The 21771-nt window shown below is 36.8% G+C and overlaps 1 protein-coding gene across 22 annotated transcripts in view; it reads right to left on the bottom strand.

The window, feature by feature from the left end:
• AFDN (afadin, adherens junction formation factor) overlaps positions 1 to 21771 on the bottom strand; it is a 124162-nt gene that overhangs the window by 43237 nt on the left and 59154 nt on the right. For 15 of the 22 annotated variants that reach the window (XR_003539014.2, XM_027712055.2, XM_027712065.2 and 12 more), the window contains 10 exons: positions 21585 to 21700; positions 16657 to 16718; positions 15596 to 15801; positions 11956 to 11976; positions 11077 to 11222; positions 8681 to 8775; positions 5779 to 6044; positions 5135 to 5278; positions 3815 to 4013; positions 777 to 880 (listed from right to left, as the gene is read on the bottom strand). Coding sequence is in view for 21 of the 22 variants with exons in the window: in XM_027712055.2 (XP_027567856.1) it covers positions 777 to 880; positions 3815 to 4013; positions 5135 to 5278; positions 5779 to 6044; positions 8681 to 8775; positions 11077 to 11222; positions 11956 to 11976; positions 15596 to 15801; positions 16657 to 16718; positions 21585 to 21700 (1359 nt within the window). In the remaining variant the exon portion in view is untranslated. The remainder of the gene's footprint in view (positions 1 to 776; positions 881 to 3814; positions 4014 to 5134; positions 5279 to 5778; positions 6045 to 8680; positions 8776 to 11076; positions 11223 to 11955; positions 11977 to 15595; positions 15802 to 16656; positions 16719 to 21584; positions 21701 to 21771) is intronic. The other 7 variants (XM_027712059.2, XM_027712074.2, XM_027712068.2 and 4 more) reach the window with 1 other exon arrangement.

Genomic DNA, 21771 nt, shown 5'->3' with positions numbered 1-21771 from the left:
TAAGACCCATGACAAAGTAAAAATAAAAGCCAAGGAAATTATTTTTAAAAAATATTAACACTTTTTATTAAGCTCAAGTACTAGAAAAGCAAGTAGTTTTTAAGCTGGGAATACTAATTATAACTATGAAGCCTTTTCTGTTTAGTTGCTCTAAAAATTATTTCACACAAAGCCACCATCTTTCCAAAACCAAGTTGTTATGTAACTTTAATATTCAAACAGACAGAGAAAAACCTCACAGAACAAACAAACAAACAAAAAAAAACTATAGCAGAAAAGAAAAAAAGCTACCTTGCACTGAAGTGAAACCCTTCTTTAATAAGTATAATGAAAGGGAAAACTAAAGTATTTTTTCCTACTTCCTTTCTCCTGATACTTTCAGTAGAAAGTATCAGATTAGAACTTAATACTTTTATAAATAAAAGCAACCTGCAGCTCCATTCACTTTATAATTTATTTACAGTATTTACAATTATTTACAGATATATATATATTTTTGCCTGTGTTTAACAGAAATTTCTTCACTGGTTACTCTCAGAGCAGTGGGACATGATAGACAGAGTTTGCTTATGTGAAAATTATACCATGCTACAGCCTAGAAAAACAGTGACTTAAAAAAATCTGCAAATAGTTCCTTAAATTCACCAAATCATTGATGAACTACATGTTTAACAAAGCAGCCTGTTCTTCCTAACAAGGACTAAAACTGATCACATAAAACTCAATGGCTTGCCAAGATAGCAGTTTTGGCAATTATTCACTGAATCAATACTTACGAGCTCAGCATTCTCATGTGACAGGTGACTTTCATAGTCTGCACCTTCAAAGTATATTGTCCATGTGCCTGGTGACCGTGGATGAGGTGTTAGTCTACAAAAACCTGAAAGAAAAAGTAACATCAATATAGTCATGGTATTTTCTCAACAGATTAACAGAAACCATATCAGACCCAGCCAGCACGGGTTTAGGAAGGGCAGGTCCTGTCTGACCAACCTGATCTCCTTTTATCATCAGATGACCCGCCTGGTGGATGAGGGGAAGGCTGTGGATGTGTCTACCTGGACTTCAGCAAAGTCTTTGACACCATCTCCCACAGCATACTCCTGAAAAAGCTGCAGCCCACGGCTTGGACAGGGGCACTCTGCTGGGTTAGGAACTGGCTGGAGGGTCGGGCCCAGAGAGTGGTGGTGAACGGGGCTGCATCCAGTTGGTGTCTGGTCACTCGTGGTGTCCCCCAGGGATCAATGTTGGGCCCAGTTCTGTTTAATATCTTTACTGATGATTTAGATGAGGGGATTGAGTCCATCATCAGCAAATTTGCAGATGATACTAAGTTGGGAGGGAGTGTCGATCAGCTGGAAGGCAAGAGGGCTCTGCAAAAGGACCTGGATAGGTTGGAGAGTTGGGCTGATTCCAACGGGATGAGGTTCAACAAGGCCAAGTGCCGGGTCCTGCACTTTGGCCACAACAACCCCCTGCAGCGCTACAGGCTGGGCACTGAGCAGCTGGAGAGCAGCCAGGCAGAAAGGGACCTGGGAGTTTGGATTGACAGCAAGCTGAACATGAGCCAGCAGTGTGCCCAGGTGGCCAAGAAGGCCAAAGGCATCCTGGCCTGGATCAGGAACAGTGTGGCCAACGGGTTCAGGGAAGTGATTCTGTACTCAGCACTGGTGAAGCCACACCTGGAGTACTGTTTCCACTTCTGGGTCCCTCAGTTCAGGAAGGATATTGAGGTGCTGGAGCAGGTCCAGAGGAGGGCAACTAGGCTGGTGAAGGGACTCAAGCACAAGTCCTATGAGGAGAGGTTGAGGGAGCTGGGACTGTTCAGCCTGGAGAAGAGGAGGTTCAGGGGAGACCTCATCACCCTCTACAACTCCCTGAAAGGAGGCTGTAGCCAGGTGGGGGTTGGTCTCTTTTCCCAGGCAACTATCAGTAAGACAAGAGGGCATGGTCTTGTTGTGCCAGGGGAGGTTTAGGTTAGATATTAGAAAGAAATTCTTTACAGAGAGGGTGATCAGACATTGGAATGGGCTGCCCAGGGAAGTAGTGGATTCTCCGTCCCTGGAGATTTTTAAAAAGAGACTGGATGTGGCATTTAGTGCCATGGTCTAGTAACCACAGCGGTGTTGGATCAAGGGTTGAACTTGATGATCTCGAAGGTCCCTTCCAACCCAGCTGATTCTATGATTCTATGAAACAAAATAGTAGTATTTATCTTTTTATATTCGCCAATGTGTTGAATCTTACATCTCAGGTGCCATTATGGGCTTCACTGCGATTTCATGCTATCTACAAAATCTACAGCTGCTGTTTCTGAGAAACATATGTATTTAAAAACACAACAAGCTCCCAGAAAACTCTGGGGCTGCAAAATACTGTTTTTACCAACCAGTTTCAAAAGAGACATGAAACATCAAATCATCTTTTAAAATACAAACCACCAGAACTCTGATTAAGACAGTGCCACAGAAATCTTCTTCTTTGCAGAGGGACTAACCCATCTCAGCATAAATTTCGCAGAGGTGAAGCTTTGCCTGGACTCATAACCTTTTTAGATGTAACTATTCAATTAAAAGAGGCATTTAGTTTGATTTACTTTGTTATTTGAGCAATTCCTAGAATTTTGAAAAAGAAGCAACAGTAGCTCAGAGGTATCCAACATTGTTTCCTAAATCAGGAACAACAAGAATCTACATCACAGGCAAATTATGAATCACTCCATCCAAATATGTGATATTTTCCACATATATGATATTCTTCTCCTCACAAAGACCATTTTCCAGCAACTCAGTTTACACTCACTTACTGCAAAAAGTCCCTCAGTATAATTTAAGGGAGGCCTAAAATGTAAAATTTTGAATGTATCCATTAAAAAGGCCTTACTTACAATAAATATATGGCCATTTTTAAGGCAACTGAATTATACTTACTAATTAAAGAATTTATTCCACCAGTCTCCTTTAGTCTCCAGACTACATCCTCTGTAACACACTGTACTTTCAAAACAGTCAGTTTCCTACTTTTCTTTCTAAATGCAAGAATATAGCTTTTCTATACATTAAGTTGGAACCAACCACTGCAAAACTTTACTGTAGTACAGGGCAAGTCTGCTTTGTCGGTAGTCTCCTTTGCTACAGCCTCTTATTTACCATGACATTCCTGTACAAATTTTTTAAACAACTGCTTTTAAACAAAATTAAGAAATTCTAATTATAATAAAAGAAATTCTAATCAAATTGAGTAGCACCAGATAAAGATTATAACTTGTTAATTTAATGTAAATGCTCTGACAGACCCCCTGCTTTACTTTCTCAAGTTTAAGTCACTTTCATCCAATCACGAGAGCCATCTACTTGTCATCTGAAATTTAGTTTGACTACAGATGCCCAAATCATACATTCTTACACTGATTGACACTGAAAGAACTATTTTTAGCTCATGTGTTTTTTTTAATGTTATAAGAAAGGAGTTGATGAGCAAAAAAAAAAAAGTGGCAACTATTTAATTCACATTGGCTTTAAAAATAAAAAAAAGGTTCTGGAGCAAAGGCAAAACAAAGTTTCAGTATGCACTAGTAACTCAGCACTGCTTACTTAGAACCTTGAAAATGAATGAAAGGGGCAGGGAGAAAGGGTAAGGATTAAAAAAGCCTTAATAGTTTTAATGGGTTGCGAAAGTAAACACTTGAAGAACATAGTAAAAGAAGACTGAAACATACATAAGGAAAAAGTGGTTCACATTTATCTAAAATGTATTTTGCATTCTGTGTGCATTACACCAAAAAGGATAATTGTAAAACAACCGAAGCACTAACCTCTTTGACAGAGCGGATCTAAAAATTCTTGTAAACCACTTGGAACATTTCTGACAACGTCGCAGGAATAGCCATCTTCTGGTAAAAGAAAAGGCAGCTGTAAGTCAGGATCCTCTTCCAGCTGGACTTCTCGGCCATCGCTGCGAGCAAGTTCATCAGCCGTATTCTCTGCAACAGTTACTACATTCTCTATCAATTCCTGGACAGAAGGCAGAAAGACATTGTTACTGAAAAGGAATAATTTCATTAAGGAGAAAAACCTAAGTCTAAGAAGATATTAAAACTGCAATAAAAAGAAATTTGGAAAATAAATTATCAGATATAAAACTTCATTGGCTCCACTACGTACAGTCAGTACACTGCATTGTTTTATTTTATGAAATCCCATAGATAATTGTGTTAGCAAATGTAACAGAAGCACTTATTTTTACTTCACTGTTTCCAAACTTGTGGGACATGTTTTTAATTGATTAATAATAATAATAAAACCAATGGAATTCCACCTATGCGTAAATAGGAAATATAGGCTATGTTCTTCAGCAAGACTTTCTAGTTTGGTAGCCAATATACAAAAATATCTCCAAGTCCTGTCCCCACCAATACCTTTACAATGGTTGTACTTGTACCTTTGATTTAGTAAACATGTATCCAAAGTTAAAAAAGAAAGGAATTTGTAGACAATGCATTCAGCTATATAAATATTAGACTGTCTTTGCCTTTTTTTTTTTGAGATCAGTGAGCTATCAGAGTTTACCTTAAGAGTGTTTTCTACAATTCTGCCAGGAACACATTCTCTTTTGACTTTTCCCATGGATAAAACTTAGAATTGCCAATTATGTTAAATATCAAGATATAAACCAGTTCCAAAATCAACATTATACATACATCTACATATAAGTTCCAGGTATCAATCTGTCCAAAGGACAATCTGTCTACTACCTGTATGAAGGGATTCAGGATTCATGGATTTTTACATTCCTCATGCGAAAAAGCTTAGTGTTCCTACTGCTTTTCTTTGATTTCTACAAATTACCGATATTTGTTCCTTCTGGTTACACACAACCAGCTTTTAGGGGTGCTCTGTTCTCTCTTCTACCGCCTTTCTGTATTTCATCCACCAACAGTATAAGGTGCAGTGACATCTCCCTGAGCATGTGCAACGTGGAGCAGTACCTTACTTTCTAACTCCATGTAAGAGAGATTCTTTTTAATATCCTACTCGAATCAGTGAAGTACACAAAGATAAAGCAGCTATTTACAGCCACTGTTTTTCTTCTCATTTATGTTAAAACTGCACAGTGAGGGATAGAAGAGACTTACTGTTGGGATGAGTGGTTCATCTGGAGCACAGTGATAATTCTGCAACAGAGCTTGTAGCTGCAGAGAATTCAGCTTAAAGCAAGTACTGTTAATATGTGGAACATCTGCATGTGAATATTTGTCCATGGTAAGCAATGTGGTTGCCTGGAGAGGGGGGGAAAAAGTCACAGATGACAAATTCAAACCATAATGAACCTTAAGCATTATTTCTGAGTGTTCTTTAGACAAGAGAGAGGAAAAGACAAAGCAAGAAGCAGATTTGTAACAGAAACAACACAAATAACCCCAAAACAACCACTGAATATACATAATGTATCTATAAGATGAATTAATAGTATAGTAAAACTATGATAAGTGAGGCATATCAGTTTTTCAGCTGTTTTTGTCTCTGTTTAGCATAGTTATAGCTCAGTTTTATAAACAGAAAAGGAATAGCATGTTCACTAATTATTAATTTCACTTGCAACTTAAATGTTAATCATGTTGAAAACACATTTTGTGTCTTTTCGCGCTACCTCAGTGTTCCAGGATTGATTCACACAAACTACGCTTGTCCACATGCTATTCTCTAGGAACACAGAATATGCATTCTCTTTGAATATACAAGCATGTGAGAAGTGTTAATCACAAATACACACACTCACCTGCACTATTCTGCTCAGGTGACAATCAGCAGCCAATTCTAAACCTTGTTTTTCTGCCCAGGCTTCAATGTGGCCCAACTGTTGACGAACAATAGCTCCCCAGTAATGTGAACATAACCCTGAATCTGGGGCTGTAACTAATCTGTTGAAAAGCCACATGTTGATAAAGTGAAACAGCTGGGAGAAGAGCTGTATAGTCAGAGCAGCATTCACTCTACATCGTCGCAACAGGGACATAGCTCCAGTCAATGTATGCAGCACATCATCTACAGAGATAAAAAGTAAATCACATTCACATACTCCAGTGTACATCTGGTTTAGGCAATAAAAATATAATACAGAGACACTTAAGTCAGTCTGGTGAATGCTAGCTGGAACCTACATGTATTTAAGCTACACAGACTTTCAGGAAAAAATTTACTGCTCCATGGTTTTCAAGAGGGAGCACCATTAAATTGATACCTGGAATGTGTTTAACTCCTGAAATGAAAATAAACTCTTGGGAGAAAATATTTAGCATGCAAGTACATAACTGGCTATCGTGGCTGGGCTTTGCGAACGAAGATTTGAGGAGGGCTCTACCCACATTTGTTACAAGCGCCGCTGGTGGCTAAAAAAGCCAACACGAGACAGGCATGTCCAGTTGCAGAAGGTACAGCAGAAAGCCTTAAATCACATCCTCCCTTCCGTAAACTGATTTTTCTATCATTTTTTATAACAAGTTAAAAACTTCATATTCTACTGTTTCAAATGCATATTGTAATTATTCCATAGTTTCTTGAAGTTAAGTATCAAACTGTACTCAGAAATTTCAGCAGAAACTATTTACACTGTATGATGCACTTAAAAACCAGCAGAATGCACCTTCTATTTATACACTGGTTTTTTAAAGCATTGCTTAAATTTCCTTTTGCCAATTACTGCACTGCAATATTTATCTAACAAGCAATAGACACTTCCCATTAGCATCACCAAGAGCAAATGTCCTTCTTGGTAGAATGTATTTATGCAAGTAGCACTTCTGAGTCTTCTTTTAAGGCAACACTTTTAATCTGAAATCTCTATTGAAAAGACCATCACGATAATTGTTTTTAGAACTGAGACACAGGACTGTGCCTGAAAAAATTATCCATAGGTTAATAGACAGAAACCTATAAAGCAGCTCAAAATAACAAATAATAACAGTATCTGCCTTTATTCCAGTATCAGTTTGCTACTTTTTCAGGGTTTTTGTCCCTGAAAGTACTCTATCTCACAGTACAGGGCACTAAAAACCCAACACTGCATCTTTGTAGTCTTCCTCCAACATTCAATGCAGGAAAAAAGCAAACACAGAAAGCTTAATATGCAAAGGACCAGAAAGTATCTATGAATTTTGCATAAATATCCTTCATAGTTCCTCAAAATGACTGTACTTAATCACACTGCAGATCATCTTTACTTCAATTATTGAGGCATTAGAAGTCTGAGCACAGTCACTGAGCAGGATTACATACACAGTGGGATAGCACACATGAGCAGGGTGTTCTCTTGGACAGGAACAGTCCGGGAAGGTTTCATTGCTCCAAAGCAAGCATCATGTGTCAAGTATCAAGGTAGGGAACCTTGGTAGGAATTTACAAGGCCAGTCAGCTTAACCTTAGTACCGAGGACGTATTTGATCAGACCCTCCCATAACATCTCTACAATGAAACTGCTGAGGTAAGGACTGGATAAGCTGATGGTAACATATGGAGAGAACTGGTTGGACCACTGGACTTGGTGGATTTATGGATACAAAGTCCAGTTGGCAATCAGCTAGTAGTGGCTTCCCTCAAGGATTGAGGCTGAGACTGATCCTGCTAAATGACTATTAATGATGTGAGAGACTGGACGGAGTACATTTTCAGCAAATTCACAGATGATGCCAAGATGGGGGGAAATACTGATATGCTGAAGGGTAGCAGTATTTTTCAGAAGGTCCTCAGTAGGCTGGACAGTGGACTGACAGAGACTTCAAGAAGCTCAAAGGCAACTGCTAAGTCCTGCATCTGGGAAGGAGTAAGTCTATGCAACAGCACAGGACAGGTGCCATCTGGATAGAAAGCAGCCCTGGTGAAAATTATATAGAGATCCTAGTGTGTCTTTGCTTGAAAGGTAGCCAGTTGCATACTAAGCTGTTAAGTTAGCAGCAGGGCAGCTAGCAGAAGGGAGAGAGGGAAGAAATCCTTCCCTATGAATTCAGCATTTGTGAGACTGCATCTAGTTTTAGACTCCCCAGCACAAGGAGGATACAGATTTACGGGACCAAATTCAGCAGAGACACACCAAGATGATTGGCAGCCTGGAGAAAAGGGCATACGAGGGAAAAAGAACTGGATTTGCTTCATCCTTGCGAACGAGAAGGCTAAGGGCACAGGTTATTGATGTCCTCCTCTACCTAATGGGAGGGTTCAGAACAAGATGCCTCCCAAAAGGTGCACAGTGATAGCACAGAACAATAGAAAAACCAACACAAAAACTGCAACATGGAAAGTTCCAATAAGATACAAGAAAAGTATTTTCACCATGAGGGCAGTCAAACATCAGAACAGATTACTCAGAGGTGTTATGGATACCCATCCCTCAGTGGACATTTAAAACTCTGAAAACCTGATCCAGTTTCACCTGCCTTGAGCAAGACACTCAATTAGATGAAACCCAGAGGTTGCCCTCCATATTAAATTATTGCATGATTTTTAAACCCAGTATAGATCACCTGAATGTCCCTACTGTCCTTTCTTATCATCCATACAAAATTGATCCAAACAATTTTCAAGGGTTAGGGCAACTCATGGATGTCATATCACTAGTAATAAACAGAACTTCTGTCAACAATTAATGGTATGTTTGGAAGACAAAAGAAAAGATCAAGTAGTCTAACCTATTTTAGGCCTCTGAGGATTATTTTCCTCTGGATCATCAAGGAATGCTGGCATGTAGTTATTAAGCTCTGACTGCAGACAATGAACCAGGTACCTGGAAGGGAATGGGGAAAAAAATAATTAAATCCTGTATGTGCTCATTACAAATGGTTTTAAAGAAAAGAGATCTATCAAATTACAAGATTCTTGAAATCACAGTGTTATGAATGTGACTGTAGGAAACCAAATAATATGTTTTAAAAGGCCAGAGAGACCAACTCTCCCATACTTTTCCTAAAAATGTTGCAAAAAGAATGCGGTTGTCTGGGAACAAGCACAGTCATTTAAATGCAGCATCACTACTGCACTTGTAAGCAAAGGTCACGTCCTACACAAAGAGATGCTGTCAGGCCAAACCTGGGTTCTGTAAGTCTGCAAAAATTATTTTTTCTGAACAGAAACACACTTTTCTCTGTTTTAAAATCTACCAAGAGTAGTATTAAAAAAAAAAAAATAATTCCTATTCTGACTCAGCATAAAAAAAATCCTGAAACAGCCCTAGTGTTTTGTGTGAGGAATTTTTTGATTCTTGTATTTCTCTTAACTTTACACTGAAAAGAAAAGCCTTTTTTAGTATTCTTTCTCTGCTATAATTAAACATTTTCTTTTACATTGTTTTTGTGAATTCATTTATACACTTTCTGTTAAGAATTGAAACTAAAAGGGAATCAAATTGTAAGCACCTGCATAAAGGAAAATATGTCATGGCTTTCTAAAACTTCCCCTTCTGTTTCACTAGTAACATTCCTAATGAAATATCACCAGTTGCTGGAAAATAAAAGCCATCGCAATTTCAGCCAGTCCTGGCATATGCTAGTCACCAACAAGTAACATTTTCACAGCAGATTTCTGCCTGTTCCCATCAAATAACATTTTTAAGGCAGATTTCTTGCTTTTCATGCTTCAATTGTGTTGTTTTATTTGCCTCTTAAGTATATATTCCACAGTTCTCCAAACGTTTAATACACGCATTTGGAATCTGCCAGTTACAGTGTACATAGTGAGAATTCACACAATTAAAATTCAGAAATATTTTTGCATCAAGTCTGTTCATAATGCACAAAGGAAAATACAGCACCATTCCTTCCTAGCCACAACAATATTCTGCCTTCGATGACTACCTAGAAAATTGAAGTAGCAATGAGTTGTTGCAAAACACCAATGCAAAACACTGAGCTGTAGCAAAAAGGCACAGCTTCATTAACAGTTGGTAATTTAGAGATGCTATAAAAATTGAAAGATTTTGTCAAAATACCTACTTGCTACAAGCTATTTGCCCATAATTTACCAAGAGAAAAAATAAATTTGTGGGAGTCCATACAAAGGGGTCTGGTGCTCCTCTGAAACCTTTTGCAAGTTCAGAAAGCAATGATCAGGTTTTACGTACTACACATATTGCTCTTCAGAGAAAACAGGCACTTTTAAAGCTAAATGGTTAAACCATGGTTAAGTCTTCCATCCTGTCACAGTATAAAAAGAGTACAGAATATAATATTTCATATTACAGAAAAATGGAAATATATTTTAAATAGGCAACCCACTAGTGAAGGAAGGCTGGGTCTAAGTCACCCAAGGTACACTGGAGCTTCTCTAAACATTAGCTTCCGATACACAAATTTGCTGAGAAATAGTTGTTTAGCAGTGGCTCAAAGAGAAAATAAATCTAAATATGAACAAAAATTAAGCCTTTCTTGTTGATTAGTGCTGTGCTCAGTTAATGTTGTTGTCTTTGTTCAAGGATCCTTTCCTCTGAGGGTTTCCCTTCCCTTTGGGTACTTCTTTCAAATTTTCTTTTAATCAGTAGTGTAATTGCCTGAGCAGACAACCATAATTTGATTTTTACCCCAAGCCAAAACATATCCTTCTACTTTTAAGAAAAAAAAAACTGGGTAAAAAAACCACTGAGCAAATCGCTATTTATGAGAATTATGAAAGTAGATTATAATTAGAAGCCCTTAAAGAGCACAAGATTCATTACTTTAGAAACCGTAAATATTTAATCCTATGTATTTGTATATTAACAGCAAAAATAACCTTTCCTCACATTCTCACATTACATTAAGAGAGAGCAATCAACACAAACTAAATTTAAATAACATTTCCTTAACATTTTCATTGGTAGCCTCAACTTTCACAAGAAAAGCTAACAGATGAAACTCATTGCATAACTCAGTGATCCATATTCACAAAACAAGGCATCTGTCTGAAGAAGTAACTCTAGCCTTTCTTATAAGTTCTCAGATATTTACCAATACACAAAAGACATTATTGCTATACCTACAATTTGACAAAAATGTGAAGTTTTTCTAAAAACCACAGAATACAGTAAGTAAAACATTAAGTTTGAAAGCCTTACTTGAATGCCATTTGAACCAAGTGCGCCAAAACATCCTGTGCATCCACAGTAATTCGGCTAAGATCTCTGTCTTGCTTTATGAAATTCAGTAATTCAGATGCATTTGCCATCCAAAAGGCAAGTGCCCCAGCAATATTCTTCTGTTTCTGTAAGTGTAAAGAAGCAAGAAATAATACAGGGAAATAGTTTTCAAATAAAGCATGGCAGCTTAAAAAGACTCCAAAAGATAGACCAGTACCTCTTCCCATTTCACCATACATCTCTCAGATACCAGATATTTGCAAAATGTTTGCATGTAATATTGCAAGTGCTGTAACTAGCGAGTTCAATTTTAACATGTTCACTGAACACACGAACATCTGATAGAATGCCAATAGCCATATGAATAAAGCCACAACGTAAGCATCTAGTGCTAAGAGCTTATCAGAACGCAGTATCTGGTAATCTGTGCACTTTTAAGCGCATATTCACTACTGCCCACTGCCACGCTGATACTGCGCTCACTGGCTGTGATACCAGGTGATTCAGTATCAAGTACTGATCTATCTCACCATCTCCCGACCACAAATGCCAGGCCAGGCAACCTCAGATGAAATCCAAAGAATAGGAACCACAAACAACAAAAAAAGAAAATAAAGGGAAGAAAAAGAACTTTGGTCATTTCATATCCACATTGAAGTGCGTTAAGCAGAAATTATGGAATGCCGTAAAAGTTGCAAAGTCAAAAAAGGATTTTAGTACTGCATGTTCCAGTTGCTGAATGAGTGTTATGAACTGTTCAAGTCCAGCTGTTTGAGTATTGTATTTTGATATGAAAGCAGCATGAGAAACTGAGCTAAGCCAACATAGCTAGGATCAGTTCCCAGCAATATATCCTACCTGATCAACCTGGTCTACCTCCTGGAGAAAAACGGACGAAGGAAATCAAACAGAATAGAAGAAAGAAACTTGTGAACAATCATGAAAGCTTTAGAAATCAAACACTAAATATGAAGGTACAACACATGTTCAGAGTTATACACAGATGCATTAATCAGTAGCTGCGATGCAACTGAGCTCCTTTGAAAAACTTAATTATTTTAATAGGACTAGTAGCACAACAGCTACAAACTGAAGTGCCCACATGTCACAATTCATCCAAGGAATGCTTTATAGTAGCTGACATTCCAAACTAGTTGATTATTCCATGCTCAGTGTGCCACAGAAACCCCCTAGAACTTTTTGCAGGCAATGGGGAAACTAGCCATCTGAGTAACAGATCCAGGGAGCTATTTGCCCACACTGCTGCAATGGAGACAATATACAAACACATACAAAGAGAGACAGAAAACACCTACTAAAAAAAACAAAAAAACAAAACAAAAAAACCCCCAACCAACAACACTCAAAAGCAAACAAAATACATAAAACACCTAGGACAGATTTAATACATGGCTTTTCAATTAAAGAACAAAAAGACCGTTTTAAACAACAAAAGATTCAAATGAAATACCACACTAAGTTTCTTAATGCTGGTACATATAAAGGTACACTGACTAAAGAGGGGAAAAAAAAAGAACCTAACAGATATGTTTGTCTGATTATCTAAAACTGAGCTCTTCATTATTTTTGGCTTTCTATTCAGATTACTCTCCCTGTAACACAGTGAGTTTAGATGCAAATATTTGAGACAATATTTGCCATTAATTTTAGTTAGAACTCCAACCCCCAAATTTCTGTTTCTTTTCCCTTTCCAACAAAAGCACTCTGAACTGATTGAAGATGTGTTGGCACAGAACAAAAGGAGATGCTCCTTCTACAAATGAATGTTAAAATTTAAAAAGGATGAAAAATGCCACAGAATGATTGGGGGAAAAAAAAATCAGGATATAAAAAATGGCTTTTTTATATAAAGTATCTATTCCTAGTTTTTTATTGAAAGCCCTGAGCCTTCTCATAGATCTCTCCAATTTTATTCCTATCTCATATTAAATCATCTATAATATTTGCATACACTAATGAAGAGACTACAGAAAGTCACAGATTTAATTTCTTAGCAAGTACTTCTTGAGTAACTTTGTAAAGAGACTTTCTGATCTAGGCAGGCAAAATTAGGATCTAAACCATTTATTTCACTGCCACAGTACAGCACAGGATTTGTACACCTTCTCACTACTTCTGTTTAGAGTGCCTCTCTCCCCTTGCCTCCCATTTGTTTTCTCTCTCACACCCTCATATCATTTTTAGTGCAGGAATGCTTTACAGTCAGACATACAAAAAAGGTATTGTGATACGACTTATTACATGGTAACTTAACTGTGATGCCCATCAATATAACTTATTTTACACCTTAGATGAAGCAATTTGACCTAGCGTAGCTCCTACTGTTTATACTCCACTAAGACAGGTCCAAGCTAAAGACATTTTACTGCTCATTATAAGCAATACATTTCTTTGCCTCCAGCACATTAACCTTGAAACTCACTGAAGTTTTACTTTTTTGTCCCCCATGTGATTTTCCCTCTTTCCTCCAGCTTCTTCAGCATGACATTCGAAAGAACCTCCTCCTAATTTTTATGTAACCTCTGACTCTTTTTGGTTTATTTCTTGCAACTAGGTAACATCTTTCACAAACCACAAATACACTTCCTTGTTGATGTGTTCCTTAAAATTTAGGTTGGATATTAGATTGCAACTGTGGAATTACAAAGCTGTAGAAATGATCTTTCACAAAGGACAGTCCAGACAAACACTTGGTTTTAACAGTTTTGTAATAGTATTATCAGGATTATAGAAAATACAGTTGCTTGAAAAACAACCACAAGGCTGTACATGATTTGGGAAGTCCTTCTCAGTGCTGTAAATGAACATTTTCAGAGGATAATCTACTTTCTAGCTTTGATTTGTTTTCAAATCGAACTGATATTTGAGTCCAGCCCTCTAGTATCTTCTGCAGCTACATGGTTAGTTGTTCAACATAAACAATGGAGAACATTATTTCTGCTTTCCCACTGTACCAACCTCTGTCAAAGTCTTTTTTGAGTCATTGATTGTATAAATTGAGTGACTTTTTTTGAATAAGAACTGTAACTTCCAGTTTATATTTGAGGCCTACCCTTTCTCTGTTTCCATTCTCCCAGCTGAATTGCTTATGTGCACGCTCTTTCCAGCTCATTTTCTCCACTACAGCCAGTCTCCCCTCTTCCACAACGAGATTTTCCTTTTTTTTTTTCATAAAAGAACCTGAATATTTAATTTTTGATACCATTTCAATTTTATCTAATATCCACTGTGACATCAAGATTCAAAGCGACGTACTAGTTCTTCACTTCAGATTCCAACTGCCCTCCACCTTCAGATCAGCTTTGGAACATACACAGAAGACTTATTTTCTTATTGCAAAATGTCCTCAACACTGGCATTTTCTCCCATTCTTTCTTGGGGGCCTGTTGTATAAGTTTACAGACCTGTCTAATGATGACATTCCCCATGCTGAAAACTCCACTCAATCTTTACAAAATGAGAAAAAAAGCTGAACAGTTTTGGTTCAGCTGTGACTTGCATGCCACTTCTGTTGTTTACTTTCCTATTCTTCCTTAATCAACCTCTTTTGTAACACTTGCATTGTAAATTCTCTAAGACAGGACTGACGCATTCGTTATGCTCTTATAGTGTTTAGTGCACCAGCGTCCTTGCTCGATATAAGCTACTCTGGCAGCACTATTTGCAACAAATACACCTGCTTGAATAAATACAGAAACATATTTCAATTTCTCCTCTGAGAAAAACCTGCAGACAAAGAAGTTGCAATAATTAATTATTAGAGATATCAAAACTCCTTTTTGAGGATATGACCATTTTATCAAGTTACACAATACACAAATTGTCTAACTTTCACAGACAACCCAGTGGATCTTATCCTGCATTCCTACACTAAAGAGAACTCACCCGGTGCTTCTGTAGAAATCTTGCACATATAGCAGCAACAGCGTTAGACTACATATAAAATGTTGGAACATTTGAGAACTTGTATTTCTATTTATAAAACAATTGTGTCAGCTTGGTTCAAAGAGTCCAATTTTTTATTGCCAGTTTTGTGGTTACAAAAGTTGTGAAAGTAACAAGATCAAAACTAAAGAGTCATGAATCTTTTTAACATGTTCACTTCAAGCATCAATCAGTGCAAACAACTGCTACCTATATGGTATTCTTTAATAGGCCCATCCAACTTGTTCTACAAGTGTTCACAGCCAGAAATGTTTGCAAAGATCTTACCTTCTAGAGAAAATTGACCTCGTCAGGGAACGTATCTTCAGAGCAACAGCCACTCCCTCACTTCCCACATTGCTCAGGAGAGAGTTTCTTAGCGCTCACATTACTCACTGACATAAAAGCAAATCTCCTTATGGGCAATCAACGTAGGTATTACAGTTTAACCCACTGTTGTTAAGGGTCAGACTAAGCAAAAGACTAAGTAGTTTGCTAGATTACCAACAACACGTATGTAATTCCCTTGACATATTTTTGCAGAGTAACTCACCTGTATCACTCCTTCCATCATGTTCACCATCTTGTTGACTATTGCAATGACTTTGTGAGTACGCTCAGCAGGAGTGATGTCAGGTCTGTACTGGCTGGACAATACATACCGACATGTCATATACAGCACATATGTAGGTGACAGCTTAAAATGAACTGTCGAGCTATTTGTGTAATTTATAATGGCAGATAAGAAGGCATCTTCAGCTGTAGAAAAAGAGGAAAAAAAAATACATAAAGCCAAAGACAGAAAGAAAATTTTCATAACTTGAGGCACAGATTTCTTTGGTGGGAGGGAGAGGGGAGACACTTACAGGAATTTGAACTCTTACAGTTACTCAGGCATATTAACAACACACTTTTACAGAAAGATAGAAAATCTGATCATTGGGAAACATTTCTGTAATATTTTCTATCTCTTTGCTGAGAATTTGCACCTTCAAGGGAACAGGAAAATGCAAGATTTCTCTTGTACATTTTATTCCTACAAAGCTTCCATACAAAAATAAAAAAAATTAAAAATCAGTATTTGCTTGCTTACAGATCTATTTAGTTTCAAATATTTGGAATCTGGACAATCTCTGGTATGATATTTTTCTACCAGATCTGAGGCCTTAAAAACCTGGGGATCAAGATAATAAAAATGAAATTCTAAATGAAAATGTTAACCTAATCAAATTTAATATAAAATGGATTTTGACCAAGACATAATCTATTATCCAAGGCATAGAGAACTGTATAGAAGAAAATGAATACTGTTGAGGAGATGAGATTAGAATTTTTTTCACATTTTATTTCAGTATCTGAAGATAAAGAGTTGAAATGCAATTAGAATTAGATACGCATGAACCTGCCTCAATATCTGAAGTATCTGTTCACCCTCCCAATAAAACAAATTAGATTGTTTGATCTAGTTGTCTATCGAGATTGTCTGTCACCTGTACAGACATTATTTCTTTCAATGTTTACTTAAATTACCTGTAAGTTTTCAAACTCACTGAAATATTACAGTACAGAAAAAGGTGTCAACATGGTAGTGTTGTAACTTCACAATTTACTCACAGCTTTCCCTGAATTCAATACTGGCAGGCAGTATCAGTTCTGGTCCATGGGTATCCTGAGATCTAAAGAAAGATGAGAACAATCAAAACAAACAATCCACAGAGATGATATGAATTCCACTGTAAAATGACAGATTCCTCCAAATACACTGGTTCCAAATGTTGACACAACATCCTTCCACAAAATTATCCTTTTTTTACCTTTCGTCCAGAATCATTCAAGCTGTGTTTGACAGCAACGCAATAGATCAAAATACAGACTTTAACTGTCGAGTCTGTGATATTAATGAACACCCTCTTCTGCACTGCACAGCAGACTTACAGGATCAGTTTGCCATCTGCTATTGACAGGATTCAAATAACAAATTATTCATGGACACATGAAAGAAAGTGAATGAAGCTTTGCCTGGAACATCAGCTTGGTTACAACAAATGTAGTTTGCTGTCTTTAATGCCCTCAAAACTGATGAGGACTTAGTGAACCTATTTGTACTTTTTTCTGGTAAGGAGGAAAAGAAGGTCAAATCTAGCCCCCAGCCTCACCTGGCTGTTGCTACACTACATTAAGAAACAGCAGTCATCGCATGAGCCCCAGAATTACACCCTCGCTGTAACTGACTGTAGGGTTAGTTCTTACCACTACCCTTAGAGAAATCACAAAGTAGAAAACTGAACAAAATTTGATTTTTCTGGTGTCTGCAAAAGGTGAAGCACTTTTCATAGAATCATGTATTTCATAGAATCATCAAATATACTGAGTTGGAAGTGAACTCACAAGGATTACTGAAGACCAGCTCCTGGCCCTGCATAGGACAAGAGTCACATCATGTGTCTGAGAGTATCATCTAAATGCTTCTTGAACTCTGTCAGGCTTGGTGCTGTGACCACTTCCCTGGGGAGCCTGTTCCAGTGCCCAATCCCTCTCTGGGTGAAGAACCTTTTCCTGATATCTAACCTATCATTCCTCCCTAATGTAAAAGCATTAAATGAGCTGTTCTCTGCAGTTGAGCACCTATTTTTTGGAAATAAGTAAAAGCAGCTTAACATTATCTTCATGCAATAACCATTTTTAAGCACATGTAACACAGGCAGCTTTCAAATACTTTCCCCAGCAACTTTTATAAAGAAATTAATGTAATATAATTATATAAACCTCATTCTCCTGAGTATTATTAGTTATGCTACAAAGCAGAGATAGAACATTGAAAGCCTTTATTCAGCTGTCTCCTGTAGTAAAAACAAAACAAATCAAACAAAAAAACAAAAACAAAAAAACTTTGAAGGTTGATATTAAAAGATCTAAAATTAAATTTTAGCATATTGAGCCAAAAAGTTAGGGTTTTGTGGGGGTTTTGTTTGGTTGCTTGCCTTTCTTTTTTAAACTTGCAAAACTTTAAACCAGCAGAGAGAACTCAGTTATGCCATCTAGATAATACCTATATTAAGCAAATCCAAGTTCTGAGGAGCTGAAAGTTAAGGAACAGCAGTCACAGCAGGGCATTATGTACACAAATTTCTGACGGTTCAGTTACATTTCAAACATGACAACATGCTCTCTTTATGAAAAGCACTCATCTGGTGTGTAAATTGTATATTTCATCTCTTTTTATTGATATAAATCTAAAATTAACTAATTTCTAACTATCTCCACACTGTCAAGAGTGCATCATCTTCACTGAAAACTTAATTAGTTCTATAAAATACTAATACACAGTGTTATAAAGTAGAATTATAGTGACAACTCCAGGGAAATTTCTAATCTGTCATTAAAGGAATGGTAATAAGGCATAGAAATATTTTAACAAACTGGCTAGTAAACCAGTGACAGATTGCAGCTGAAGGATTTATTTTATTTTATTTAGAAAAAAGTTATATTGATCTCTTTCAGCACAAATGAAGGAACAGGATTCACAGCCAATGGGAGACAACGTGTCGAGTGATGAGAGCTGATACGATTAGTTAAGGATTGCTTACAGAAATTTGGAAATCGACTTTCAGAGACAAGTTAATATGAAATACTCTTTAAGAAATGTTAATTTAGTTTTACCTGTAAATTAGTTATCTAGGAACAGATGCAGTAACTCAATTATTTAACTACCTTAATAGGAGTTCCCTTCAACTAATCACAGAATCATAAAATGGTTTGGGTTGGAAGGGGACCTTGAAGATCATCTAGTTCCAACCCCCTGTACCATCTTCTGCCTTTACCTAAGCATACATAAAAGAAATGCCAATTAAGCTTTGCAAATCAGAAATCTAAGTTAAAATAATTCTCTGTGCTTCTGATATGATAGCAGCTGCCCAACCTGCTTTGTTACAGGATACATTTTAAGTATATATTCTCTACGTGCTATTCTTTTATAGATAAAGCCTCTCTATGGTGATGAAATTCTTTGAGCTAAACCAGTCTGAAAGTCTAGTTAGGTTATGTCTGGGAGGGCCATAAAATATTGATTAGGGGTTGCCTTCTCTCTTAGTATAGTATCAGGTAATACTACACTTTAAAATTGCATTACAAACAGTACATTCTCTAGGTATTTCTGTATTCTCCTAGATTGTCTCTGAAAAACTGCATAAAAATGAAAATATCCTTGTGTGATTGTTTTAGCCAGCCTACTAGGTATGTATAAATTTTGTAAAGCATGTTAAAATTAGGAATCGGGTGAGTGTCTGCATTTAGTTAACACCACTTTTCTATCACTATTCTTATTTCCAACCAATCACATCTTTAAGAACTCTTGAAAGGTATCCAAGGCAAAAATGATCTTTTCTGATTTTTATTATATGCTTGCCCATATTAATTGTAGTCAGTTATCTAATGATCATATATGACTGCAATCTTTAACTAAACAATCATTACACTTTATTTCCAAGAATCCCATTTCAATCAGAACAACTATACCCAATAAGTAAACTGGAGTTATGCTCTCAGTTCTCAATTAATTTTCTTTCTAGAAATAAAAAAACATGGCAGCCAAGTTCTAATCTTTGGTCTTCAACCCATTCAGTGAAGTTGTAGGAAAAAAAGTCTTATTTGTCTTATTATTCACCTTTGAACAGTAGTGATGAACACACAAAAAGTAGACACATGGGGTAATATGGGGTGGATTAGTTGTACAGCAACAAGAACCTGCAACTGCTCAGTGAAGATTTTTTTTGTTTTTCAAACTAATATAGCAGTTCATGATTACTATCCTTACAGTTCACAAAATGAGACCAGAGTATCCTAGAGGAAACCTAATTAAAGATCCACAAAATACATCCACAAAAGGGAATAATTCAGTGTACTTGAGCAATACACTGCCTAATTTGCCAAGCCCTAATTTGACACTCTGACTTTGCTAATTTGTTAATCTCAACACAGTGAATCTATCAGAGAAAGAGCACATGATAGAAATGCTGTATTTAGATTAATAACACTGAGATTACACAACACATACTATAGACATGTAAGATATATACAGAAATAAAGTATCAATGCCAGTGCTGGTGATAAAAATTTCTGTGGTTGTAGTTATCAAAAATTTAGGTGCGCCTCTGTAAAAATACTTCATGCACAAAGGAACCAAGATGAAAAAACCTGTAAAGAGTAGCAATGAGTACTCCCTTTAGGAAGAATTTAAAAAGTTTTTAAAAATACAACAAAATAAAGCCAAAATGCAGCTCACAGATGGCTCTGTGTTTTTGAAATAAAGAACTATAGCACAAGATAATCCTCTTCATAGAAATTTAATAATCTTCACACACATACACAGATCAAGAAATACTAACAGCAGCAGCCTCAAGAACCTCTGAAAGGCTATAAAAAGTTCAGAAAGAAGTTTTGGTCATCTTTTATGAAAGAGGAAAATTACAGTTAAAAATACTAGTAATTCAATAAGGAGGAGTTAAATCTTCAGTAACCTTAATAAAAGCAGTTCTGGAAAAGAATCTCAAAATGCCCAGATACTCTACCAAGAGACTGCAGAGTAGAGCCGAGTTATATTCTACTGCAACTTCACTGAAAGTATTTAAAAGATTTTCTTACTACAAAACGCCTGAACATTCAAGTTCAGGCAGAAGCACAATTTTCTGCTCTTTTTTGATTGTATTTTTTTCTACCACTCACATCTCTGAACTCTGTTTTCTGTCTAGTGAAAAATAAATCCATCTAAGGGTACTAAAAGCTTCATACTACAAGCATTACAACTCGAATCACTGCACGTTTTATCCCTGCAGCACATTTACCTTTTACCTTTCATCCATTTATCATAGCTGTTCATCTAAATTTAAAAGCTGATTTATGCAGACAGCAATACAATCCTGTATTTTTCTAAAGATTTGAAAAAATTTCTGTTCACATAATCACTGATTCACTGAGGTGTGATAGGAACTCTAGAGATTGTTTGGTCCCACTTCCCTGCTCAAAATGGGGTCAACTAGAGCAAGGTGCTCACTACCTTGTCCCCTCAGGTTTTAAGTATCTTAAAGGAAAGAGTCCACACCTGCTGACAACACTACAGTAGAAATAGCAATGACCTGGTTATTTCACTCTCCAGAGGAAATCACAACTTCTTGCCACTGGCGAATGAAAATTTCAAATAATTGTACCTTTGTTATTGAAGACATTTCATATGACATGCCTAACCACAAATCAACAATGATGTGACACAACTGTCAGCCTGACTTCACAAAGAGAACTGCAAATAAAAAAAAAAAAAAGTAATCCTTTGCTTCAGTATTCTGTTAAGTATTTTGAAGTTTTTTGCTTTGCTTGTTAATTCTGAGGTTTATTTGGAACAAGATCTCAAAGAAAACTTCATTCTCCATGGGGAAAACCAGACTGTTTAAAATACTTTAACGCACCTCTACTATTATGATGCTTGATCTATTGGAACAACTTATCCATTTTTTTCCATTATGAGAAGTAATGGGTTACACGTTTCCTACCTGCTTTCCTGTCTGCGGTAATCTTGCTGTTCTATTCTAATCATCGGCTTCACCATTCCTCGTTCAGCTGTGCTGGATGCTGATGATGTCCTGTCACCATCAAGCCTGCTGGTGCTCTAATTCAAAACAGCAGGACAGGTGCTTAGCATGCAAACACTGGATTAGCTTGGCATTACTAAAATGAAGT

Source organism: Pipra filicauda, unplaced genomic scaffold (genome assembly GCF_003945595.2).
Source record: "Pipra filicauda isolate LSUMZ 115617 unplaced genomic scaffold, ASM394559v2 scaffold16_size7369187_pilon, whole genome shotgun sequence".
NCBI classification, from domain to species: Eukaryota; Metazoa; Chordata; class Aves; order Passeriformes; family Pipridae; genus Pipra; species Pipra filicauda.
Note: the sequence above shows the minus strand (reverse complement) of the source record. Positions and strands in the feature narration are given on the sequence as shown.